This window comes from Camelina sativa, chromosome 16, assembly GCF_030686135.1.
Source record: "Camelina sativa cultivar CO46 ecotype springtype chromosome 16, ASM3068613v1".
In the NCBI taxonomy this organism is placed as follows: Eukaryota; Viridiplantae; Streptophyta; class Magnoliopsida; order Brassicales; family Brassicaceae; genus Camelina; species Camelina sativa.
Genome location: NC_141895.1, coordinates 3,623,355 through 3,634,763, shown reverse-complemented (window position 1 = coordinate 3,634,763; position 11,409 = coordinate 3,623,355). Strand labels below are relative to the sequence as shown.

General features: G+C 36.3%; 2 protein-coding genes across 3 annotated transcripts; one reads left to right on the top strand and one right to left on the bottom strand.

Annotated features, from left to right (window-relative positions):
* The first annotated feature begins 168 nt into the window (after positions 1-168).
* Positions 169-8,586, top strand: LOC104749668 (DNA repair protein RAD50). 2 transcript variants are annotated; one of them, XM_087491627.1, is made up of 27 exons: positions 169-426; positions 526-612; positions 739-906; positions 1,163-1,338; positions 1,436-1,548; positions 1,777-2,007; positions 2,164-2,342; positions 2,428-2,598; positions 2,681-2,785; positions 2,874-2,981; positions 3,081-3,292; positions 3,381-3,473; positions 3,638-3,769; positions 4,046-4,156; positions 4,250-4,379; positions 4,491-4,700; positions 4,891-5,099; positions 5,211-5,412; positions 6,052-6,221; positions 6,294-6,618; positions 6,997-7,122; positions 7,202-7,254; positions 7,369-7,519; positions 7,600-7,662; positions 7,770-7,903; positions 8,091-8,219; positions 8,325-8,586. In XM_087491627.1, exons 1-27 carry the CDS (start codon positions 304-306, stop codon positions 8,362-8,364), a joined length of 3,951 nt encoding a protein of 1,316 aa, XP_087347753.1. In that variant the 5' UTR covers positions 169-303; the 3' UTR covers positions 8,365-8,586. The 2 variants fall into 2 exon arrangements, with proteins under 2 accessions (XP_087347753.1, XP_087347752.1); XM_087491626.1 differs by lacking the exons at positions 169-426; positions 526-612; positions 739-906; ... (7 more) ...; positions 3,081-3,292; positions 3,381-3,473 and having other exon boundaries at positions 3,664-3,725; positions 4,042-4,156.
* Positions 8,587-8,601: 15 nt separating this feature from the next.
* Positions 8,602-9,510, bottom strand: LOC104749669 (cysteine proteinase inhibitor 2-like). Its single transcript, XM_010471343.3, has 2 exons — positions 9,122-9,510; positions 8,602-9,034 (listed from the first exon to the last, which is right to left on the bottom strand). The coding sequence occupies exons 1-2, from the start codon at positions 9,283-9,285 to the stop codon at positions 8,758-8,760; spliced, it is 441 nt and encodes a 146-aa protein (XP_010469645.1). The 5' UTR covers positions 9,286-9,510; the 3' UTR covers positions 8,602-8,757.
* Between the last annotated feature and the right edge of the window lie 1,899 nt (positions 9,511-11,409).

Below are 11,409 nucleotides of genomic sequence, written 5' to 3'. Positions count from 1 at the left end.
TAAAAATAAAAGCCCCTGAAATTGTAGTTATTTTCAAATTGATCCAAATATTTTAGTATGCTTCTATTGAACCCAAAAAGGAAGAATACCAAACCGGTACAATTCGGTTCGATTAGTAAACCGGTCCCTCTCGCTTCAACTCGTCTTCTTTGCCAGTTTCCAATTTTTTCCGCTTCCAGTGTCAAAATTTTTTCATGATTTTCCCGCAAAACCCTTTCTGGGTTTAACCTGTGCAGTGAGCGTCACCTCCGTACCTTTGTCTTCTTCAATTTGCTCGTATCTGTAATCGCCGAAGGTGAAAGGATGAGTACGGTCGATAAAATGCTGATCAAGGGTATCAGAAGCTTCGACCCAGAAAATAAGAACGTCGTTACTTTCTTCAGACCTTTAACCCTAATCGTCGGTGCTAACGGTGCCGGCAAAACTGTAAAACTCTTTTTAATCCCTTCCCTTCTCTTATCTTTACTCCAATCCCAATTCCGCCTCCGTATTTGTTTATTAATTCGTGATTTTTTTTTATTGCAGACGATTATAGAGTGCTTGAAGGTATCTTGTACAGGAGAGCTACCACCGAACGCGAGGTCTGGTCACAGATTTATTCATGACCCTAAGGTTTGTTTCCTTAAGATTCTCAGTTCTATTGTTGTGATTCATGCGAGCTTTTTCAATTCCATCTTTGTTATATTGTTAAATGAATGTGGAATTCAGTATTTTGATTTTGTCCTTATATTGTTATAGGTTGCTGGGGAAACGGAGACAAAAGCACAAATTAAGCTGAGATTCAAGACAGCTGAAGGCAAGGATGTGGTTTGTATAAGGTCATTTCAGTTGACACAGAAGGCTTCAAAGATGGAGTACAAGGCAATTGAGAGTGTGCTTCAAACCATTAATCCTCACACTGGAGAGGTTGCATTTTTTTTTTCTTGCTATTGATCTTTCATTTAGTTTCTTCTATCACTTATAGAGTGCTATGTATTTCATATCTTGGTTTTTGTTTGAAGGTCCCGAGCTTCGTGCTAGACTATCTATATTTCCTACAACGTTAGTGTTAGACTATCTATAGACTAGGAGAAATTATTTTTACTATTGCTTTGTTTTATATTCCTCATTATTCTTGTATCTGTTCCAGCAAGATCATTACTCCTTAATTTTTCCATTGCAGAAAGTATGTCTCAGCTTCAGATGCGCTGACATGGATAGGGAGATACCAGCTTTGATGGGTGTGTCCAAAGCTATTTTAGAAAACGTCCTATTTGTGCATCAAGATGAGTCTAACTGGCCACTGCAGGATCCTTCTACTTTGAAAAAGAAGTTTGATGACATTTTCTCAGCCACCAGGTATCACCAATATTCCTGTTAAACTATCACTTCCTTGCTGTATTTGTTGTAGAAGAAACGATTCCAGAAACTGTAACGTGTGTTCAACATGAAACAGATATACAAAGGCTCTGGAAGTTATTAAGAAACTTCACAAGGATCAAGCTCAGGAAATAAAAACTTTTAAATTAAAGTTGGAAAATCTGCAGACCTTGAAAGACGCAGCTTATAAGTTATGCTAGTCATTAGCTTGTTTGACATTGATTTTTCTTTCATTTTCAGTATCCCTGGTCACGGACGCAGAATGTTGTTTTGTTAAGTCAAAAGGCACAAATTAACACTGACGCAAGATTGATTTAATTCTAAAAGTGATTATAGACCAGTATTGTATACATATAGTATGCATGTTCTTAGGCTGTGTGGGCTATTCTTATGCCATGATACTCATACTTCCTATACAGCTTCGTGAGAGCATTGCTCAAGATCAAGAAAGGACAGAGTCTTCTAAAGTTCAGATGTTGGAACTGGAAACCAGCATTCAGAAAGTCGATGCTGAAGTTCATAATAAGGAAATGATGTTAAAAGATCTGAGAAAGCTACAGGACCAAGTATCAAGAAAAACTGCCGAGAGGAGCACCTTGTTTAAGGAGCAGCAGAGACAGTATGCAGCATTACCTGAGGAAAATGAAGGTTTTCTCTTTTACTATCACAATGTTAAGGCCATTTCTTTCTTTTATACGGATTGAGTCCCTGCATTTGTATGAATTTTACTTTTGCCTTTCTGTAGTGGTATCTCACATTTTGTTATTCTTCATGTAGATTAAACTTGTTAATTTTGCTGTTCAGATACCATTGAAGAATTGAAAGAATGGAAAAGCAAGTTTGAAGAAAGAATTGCTCTTTTAGAGACCAAAATTCGAAAAATGGAGAGAGAGATGGATGACACACAAACTACAATTTCTTCGCTTCACAATGCAAAAACTAACTATATGCTGGAGATCAGCAAGCTACAAACAGAAGCTGAAGTAATTCTTAATAAGCTACCACATAGTTAAATATTATGAGTTCTCTCTCCATTTGGTTTAACATTTTTCCTTCTTACTTGCATAGGCTCATATGCTCCTAAAGAATGAAAGAGATTCTACCATCCAGAATATTTTTTCTCGTCACAATTTAGGAAATGTTCCTAGTACCCCCTTCAGCACTGAGGTTGTTTTGAATCTCACAAATCGAATAAAATCAAGACTGGGTGAACTTGAGATGGACTTGCTTGATAAGAAGGTAGACATTCTTTATTTTCTCCAGAAATTCTATTGTGTATTGCATATGTTGACATCACTAGAGATCTTGACTGTCATCTCAGAAATCAAATGAAACTGCTCTAAGTACAGCTTGGGATTGCTATATGGATGCTAATGATCGTTGGAAAAGCATCGAAGCTCAGAAACGAGCTAAAGATGAAATCAAGGTGTGGTTCACCATTTGAAACTCTACCCAAATCCTCCATTAACGAGTCTAAAGTTTAACTCTTTTACTTTTGATGGTGACTTATGCAGATGGGCATATCAAAACGCATAGAAGAGAAAGAAAATGAGCGTGATACATTTGAATTTGAAATTTCCTCCGTGGATGTTAAACAAACTGATGAAAGAGAGAAACAAGTGGTACTGCTTTCTTCCCTTGATTTACTTACATGATTTTGGTCTTGATGACTTTGCCCTTGGTATATGTGCCTTATTTTGCCATCATCTGCGTTTGCACAGCAACTTGAACTTGAGAGAAAGAGTAAACAGAATTCTGAAAGGGGGTTTGAATCCCAAATAGAACAGAAACAGCATGAGATATACAGCATGGAGCAGAAAATTAAAACACTGAATCGAGAAAGAGACGTTATGGCTGGTGATGCTGAGGATAGAGTGAAATTGTCTTTAAGGAAGACGGAACATGAGAATCTTAAGAAGAAACACAAAAAGATGTGATCTCACTAACCAATGCTTTTGTCAGTTTTTTTTTTCTTTCTTTTTATCAATCCATTGTTTTCACTCTCTAAAGCTATTTACCAGAATAGATGAGTGCAAGGATCGAATTAGAGGGGTGCTGAAGGGTAGATTGCCACCCGAGAAGGACATGAAGAAGGAAATAGTTCAAGCTCTGAGGTCGGTGTTTTTACTTTACTTGTTATTTTATGGCGATTCTGAATGAATCCTTTATTAACATAAGATCTCGGATCTCAAAAAAAAAAGAAGAAAGCCTGCTACTTCAGGTGTTCAAATTGTTCACATCTCAAAAATTATTTGTATTTGTTTTATCTTTGGTTTAGGTCAATTGAAAGGGAATATAGTGAGCTGAGTTTGAAATCCCGAGAAGCAGAAAAGGAGGTCAACATGTTGCAGATGAAGATACAAGAAGTAAACAATAGTCTATTCAAACATAACAAGGATACAGAATCTAAGCACTGGTGTATAATTTGAAGTTAGATATCTATTGGCCAGTTCTCTGACTAGCGCCTTAAGTTGTGAATAAAATTCTCTTGACAACTTTCTCAGTGGTACCAATTATTAGACCATGTGATTATAGTGTCATCTATCACCCCGTTATTTGATTGTCTTTTCTACAATGTACCTTAATTGACATTTATAACACAGATGATAAATCCGTTGTCAGTGCACAGTGCATCATTAGAAAATATCTATGCACTTAATTTGACTTGAGTATTTTATGCAGCAAGAAAGAGATACATTGAGTCCAAGCTTCAGGCCTTAAAACAGGAAGCAGTTACCATTGATGCTTATCCCAAATTGTTGGAGTCAGCTAAGGAGAAAAGAGATGAAAGTAAAAGGTTTGTAATTAAAACTGGCGACTGTTTCCATACCAGCCCCCACCCCTGTCTTGCACTCAAAAGCGTAGTTCTGTTTCTGGTCTGTGTTTGCAGAAAGTATAACATGGCAATTGGAATGCGCGAGATGTTTGAACCTTTTGAGGAGGTAGCACGTTCACGTCATTTTTGTCCTTGCTGCGAGCGCACTTTTACATCTGACGAAGAGGATAGCTTTGTTAAGAAGGTTACACAAACTTTCCCCCGCTGTTTTTGCATTATGATTCAAATTATTTTATGCTTCTATGATAACTGTATGTCTCTTTATTTGAGTATGTAAATTTCTTTTCAAATACAGCAAAGGGTAAATGCTTCAAGCACCGTGGAGCATCTTAAAATGTTAGCTGTGGAGTCTTCCAATGCTGACTCTGTATTTCAGCAGTTGGACAAACTGCGGGCAATTTTTGAAGAGTACTCGAAACTAACTAGTGAAATTATTCCTCTCGCTGAGAAAACTTTGCAAGAGCATACAGAAGAGCTGGATCAAAAGTCTCAAGCTCTCGATGATGTGAGTTGGGGATCATTAGTAATTTCCTTAGATATAACTAATTTCCAGCCGCAAAGTTTATCAGATTCATTAGAAGCCTTGCTGTTTTCTGCTTGCTTTGTTTCCTCTTAATCATGTTCTTATGTTGGCAAGCTGGAAAATCTTAATTCCAGTTCATAGCATTTTAAATCATATATGTGTATGTCTTCAGGTATTAGGAATCTCAGCCCAAATAAAAGCTGACAAAGACGCAATTGAAGCACTGGTGCAGCCCCTGGAAAATACTGATAGGATCTTTCAGGAAATCGTATCATACCAAAAGCAAATAGAAGATCTTGAATATAAGCTCGATTTCAGGGGTCTTGGTGTTAAAACTATGGAAGAAATCCAATCAGAATTAAATAGCCTCCAAAGCAGCAAGTAAGTACACTGAATTTATGCAGGGTGAAACATATTTCTCTTCATTGGACGTTTCGTAGTCTGGCAGACCCATTTTTTCCAATATTTTCTTCCTTTTGTACCCATGAACAGGGATAAATTGCACGATGAGCTGGAGAAACTTAGAGATGACCAGATTTACATGGAACGTGATATATCATGCCTCCAGGCCAGATGGCATGCAGTAAGGGAGGAGAAGGCTAAAGCAGCCAATTTGTTACGCGACGTTACAAAGGCAGAAGAAGACCTAGAGCGTTTAGCCGAGGAGAAAAGTCAACTTGACTTTGACGTGAAGGTGCGTCTTATGATAGCTTTTTTTATTGTTTTCCACATGCATTTCTGTGTGTCACTATATCAAAGTCCGTTGTTCATTGGCGACTATAAAGATCATGGATGAGAGTACTACAATGTGATATATCTTTTTTGAATTTAATGTAAAATTATATTCAAAAGAAAATATACTTTGTTACAACTGGTGCAGCGTTTGCTGAATGTTTTTGAGAGTAAAATTTAGACAGAAGATTAAAAATATAGAACTAAAGCAGGTGAGCTATTGTCGGGACTGCAACCACAGTTGGTATGCTTCATCATAATGTGTGTGTGTGTGATATATCAGATTAGCGAATCACTGTCTTTCTGATTAAATTTGCTTACTAGTAATGCAATGCAACACAGATATGTAGAGAACACATAATAAATGGGTAGCAATAACATCCTCTCGAGTTGGATGGTATAGTGCTTGCAACTGTTTAAGTTTTTCGTATTTGAAAAGCTTCAAGTGTATTTTTTGTGCATTCGTTGGAATGTGTTCAAGTAGTTCTTCGAAACATGCAAAAAGTAAACTGCAGTCTTCTGTTCCTATTTTTGTTTCAAATTTTCTCTGTTACACTAAATGTAGAATCCTTGAATTTATTGTTCATTTCATTATTTTCAGTATTTGACCGAGGCACTTGGCCCGTTGTCCAAGGAAAAGGAGCAGTTGCTGAGTGACTACAATGATATGAAGGTTAGACGTAATCAAGAGTATGAAGAACTGGCTGAGAAAAAGAGAAACTACCAACAGGAAGTTGAGGCATTACGCAGGGGCAGTTCTAAGATAAATGAGTATGTTCTGCTAGCCAAAGGTTAATTCATTACTATCCTGTGTACCAGATATGCTTACAACTGCTTCACTAGGTATCATGAATTGAAGAAAGGAGAGCGCTTAAATGATATTCAAGAGAAGCAGCGGCTGTCCGGAACTCAGCTTCAGAGCTGTGAAGCTAGAAAGAATGAACTTGCAGGTGAACTGAACAGAAATAAAGACTTGATGCGGAACCAAGATCAACTCAGAAGAAATATAGAGGATAACTTGAACTACCGGACAACAAAAGCAGAAGTTGAGAAACTTACACGTGAAATTGAATTATTGGAAGAGCAAATATTGAATATTGGTGGGATTCCTGCAGTTGAAGCTGAAATGGTAAAGATATCACGGGAAAGGGAAAGACTACTTTCAGAGGTAAGCGGATTCTTATATATAGATAGCAGTCACTCTGATTTGATTTTGGTGTCTATGGTTAGCTATTCATTTATTCTCTATGATGGTAACTGCAAAGATCTTGCATTTCTCCGATTTAAGTATTTAATATCCGAGGTAGTTGGCTCTTTAAAATTTTGTCCTTGTTTTAAGATAGCCAAAATATAAAATTTAGTAATGGTCATTTATAGATAACAGATTTTCTTCACTGAATACCATTACTCGCAGCTGTATGCAACTGATATGTGCGAACGTCGAGTAACCCTGTGTTTTTCTGGATTATCTGAAGATCATTTATCCATTTAAAGGTTTCAGAGCCTATTTTATTGTGCTTAAAGAATAATTATATTTTTCCTGTAGCTGAACCGGTGTCGTGGAACAGTGTCTGTTTACGACAGCAGTATTTCAAAAAACAGAGTAGAGCTAAAACAGGCACAATACAAGGACATAGATAAGCGGCACTTTGATCAACTGATCCAGCTAAAGGTTAGATGTTTACCTTGTGGCAATGCCTGAATGATCAACAAATTCCACTCTGTTAAATTGAACATTTCATTTTGGCCAGACAACTGAAATGGCAAATAAAGACTTGGATAGATACTACAATGCCCTTGACAAGTAAGCTGTTCTCGAGTCCTAATATAAGCTTCTGGCTAGTTGTTTTTCAATGTACACTAAACCTTCAAATCTGTAGTTTTTAAGATAGATGTCCATCTTATTGAATACATACAGAGCACTAATGCGATTCCACACAATGAAAATGGAGGAAATAAATAAGATTATAAGGGAACTGTGGCAGCAGACATACAGAGGTCAAGATATGGATTACATACGAATACACTCAGACTCCGAAGGTGCAGGCACCCGCTCTTACAGCTACAAGGTATGCTACAGAATTGACAACATGCTTTACCATTTGATCACCATTATTAGCATTGTGGTAAACCTTGTTTTTTTTCTTAGGTTCTTATGCAGACTGGTGATACAGAACTTGAAATGAGAGGAAGATGCAGCGCCGGTCAAAAGGCGAGTTGTTCTAAAATTGCTCTTGTAGAAATATCGTTATCTGTTCAATAATCTCTTAAGTTTCGTTGTTTAACTCAGGTGATCACTTTCTTCGTCTTCTCCTGCAGGTTCTTGCTTCATTGATAATAAGGTTGGCTTTAGCCGAGACATTTTGCTTAAACTGTGGAATATTAGCCCTTGACGAGCCAACTACAAACCTGGATGGGCCCAATTCAGAATCTCTTGCAGGAGCTCTTCTTAGGTAAGAATTACGATCCATACCTTTAATGACTTATGATGATGATACATGGGTACATATAATTCCTCTTACATCTAAACACTGGAATCATTATTGTGATATTTACCCTGCCTTTTCCCTATAATGTTGTTACACATTTTAAGACAGTGTCTCTCAACATTGGATCACATCATGTCATTGCATTCTACAGGATCATGGAAGACAGAAAGGGCCAAGAGAATTTCCAACTCATAGTCATTACCCATGATGAACGCTTCGCTCAAATGATTGGCCAACGGCAACATGCTGAAAAATATTACCGTGTCGCAAAAGATGATATGTAAGCAAAACAATTATTGCTCTCATCTCTTGTTCTTTCTGTTCTTGCTTTTCCATGCACTCTGAATCTAAGATCTGAAACTTCACAACTCTGTGATCTTCTCAGGCAACACAGCATAATCGAGGCTCAAGAGATCTTTGATTGATAAACTGGTTACTTTCTCTATAAACCAACATAACAGTTTTAGCTAATATTTAACGGTAAGCTCATCTTTTTAAAAAAGCTATATGTAGCTTTCTTGGTTCCGCTATTTACAACTCTACCTATCAATCAGATGTGTGCAAAATTTTCAATTGAACCCTTTTAAGTTATGCTTTTGTAAAGAGATGGAACATTCCAAAGTCTGTTGATGGTTTTGATATCTCAACCAAGTCGCTTCATATCTTCAAAACATCTTGTTTTTATTTATTAACAACATAAACATCATTACAACCAACTATCAACCATTGTTAATAGCTTCACATCATACACCTTTTTGTCTTTTCTTGATCATATTATGGAAATTTGTGTTATGACTTAAGTCGAATATGAAATGAAGTTAGTAGATAGGACTAACAACAGGAGTGAAACCGAGCAACTGCTTAGAATGAAGCCATGGCTGAATAACCACAACGGAGTCAAACATCCTGGTGGAGCCATTGGGTTGAGTCACTTCGATCCTTAGATAGTATTTGGTCCCAGCCACGACCTGTTTCTGAGCCGACACAACTCGGCTAAACCTCAATGGATTCGACATGTCTGTATCTGTTTTTGCAATGGATTCTACGTTTCCCTCCTCGCTCTGACCCCTTTGATTGAATTGCTCCACGCAATACCTGTGATCACACAATTACATCACATTTCTAATTCATACATACGAACATGTGTATATGCATATGTGAATGTACCATGTATGTATATACCTTCCAAGTTCTTGAATTTCCCTGTTGGCCTTAACGTTTGCAACATCTGACTTCCCTCCTAGAACGAGTGACTTCCTTAAAGCGTTCGCCGATGGAGTCATGACTGCGATCACCAGAAACCCTAACAATGAGAATACTAGAGAGACCTTTGACATTGCAGCCATATTGCTTCTCACTTTTGCCTTCTTCTTTGACTTAAATTTGATCTTTTGTGTGATTTGTGTTGTCTCTCTTCAAAAAAATTTTTGTTCTTCTTTTCCCTTTGAGACTAGACTGATTTATGTGTATTGTTATAGTTTTGTGTGTGAGAAAGAATGAGAAAGAGAGAAGTGTTTATATAGAGAAAGAGTTTAGTGAATTGTTGTTGGTGTTTGTGTTTGGGTGTACGTGAATGGGTCCCCATGCCATCGGCACCTTCGGGGTTCCGCATCTTTTAAGTTACTTTCTGATCCAAGTCTCCTCCCTCCACGTGAAGTGTGAGCCCCCACCCTTTTTAACGTATGTGACTTACTCCGATCGATAATTTTGTTTTTTGGTTAAACCGGATTTGAACCCACTATAATTATGGAATGATACAAATAATTGTTTTTTTTTTGTAGATTAAGGTGTTTAATGTTTATGATGGTCAACTAATTAGGTGGATCAAAAGGAAAGAATGCGAAACCTATTTTTAATTTTAAAATGAATATTTTTACACAATAACTCATCATAACTTGGTTGATCGGTAATATGTAAAAGACAGAAATTTCGGAAATTGGGAAAAGTAAAACATGATTTGTTCAGACTCTTCATATGATTTTTATTCTATGTTATATGTTTTCATTGTTTTTGTCCTCCGTTAGCTTCTAATTTGCACCAATGAAAAAATGATAAATACTAATTTGACTAAGGAGAGGGATCATGGGTCTCCTCTAGCCTTTTTCCTTATCGCCTCGATTGGATTTTGAACTAATATTGTCGTTTTGTTGGGTTTTTATTATATAATGAAGAGATGTTTATTGTTTAGGAGAGCGCGACACGTATCAATTGCATTTGACATCTGCACTCTTCTCTCTTCGCATGGTGCATACGTAGCACCTCCTCTTTACGTATGCCAAACTAATTATTTATAAAGTGATCAGTCTGTTACGGACAAGAAGAAATATATTATACGTAATTGACATGGATAAAATTCCAATTTCATGTACTCATATATACAAACAAGCTCTTTAACAAACAAACAAAAATGTATATTATAGCTAATAAAGTTTAACGTCGACAAGAAACGGTAGTTTCATGTACCTTTTAGAAGTAACATAGTCATAATACAAGTTTTGGGTTAAAAGTTAACCACTTATGGTAAGATATACACAACTTGAAAATAAAACATTAGTATTTGACCATGTTTTGCCAAAATATGTAACAGTTACATAGAAAGAACAAGGGATGTATAAGATTTGAGAGTTCACATATCGAAGCCCAAAGAATGTCTTTGAAGAGTTTTTCTACCCTTGATCTGTTGTTGTTCTTAAAATTTGATCATCACCTTTACAAAGAACCGTTTTAGAATTTTTTTAACTTTATTGGGCTTATGAATTTGTATTTTGGTAGACTTTTTTTATCCAATTGACAAAATTTCAGATGAAAAATTATGGGCTATACTATATCTTAGTTTCATTAACCCAAACAAAAAACAAACACCAAAAAAGGTTACTTTGGAGGCTAGTAATGTTTGAACAAGTCATTGACAAACGTTAATCAAAACTAATATATTTACGTATCGAGATTCTATGACGTCTCCTCTCTCTAATTTACCTTGTTTCTGTCCCTAAGCGTAATCGTAAGACATGAAATAAGAGCCTCAAAGAGGTAACACTAAAATGGATCATTCGTGGACGTTTCCCCATGTCGAGATTAGATGTATGTGATCAATATAGATCTCAGGTTAGTAATAGTCAAATCATCTTTCTTATTACAATTCATTTATCATTCATCCAAAGTGGTCATATGGTTGTGAACCACAAGAAACGGTGTTTTCTTAGTGTGTACAACTTTTTTTGTTTTAATTAATTTGTTATTGGACAATATGAACAGACAAGATTGTTGCAGCTTTATCATTTTGTTATCGTGCTCTTTCGTATGTATTCTCGATCTTTTTCGATCATCTTTCACAAAACTTATACCAAGGTAGAAATATAAAGTAGTGACCTTATAGTTATAAGTAAAAAATAAATATAAATGCATTCTTTAACTATGAAAAATGGGTTTTACTTTTAGAAATTACCATTTCTTGGCGAAATCTCGCTTTT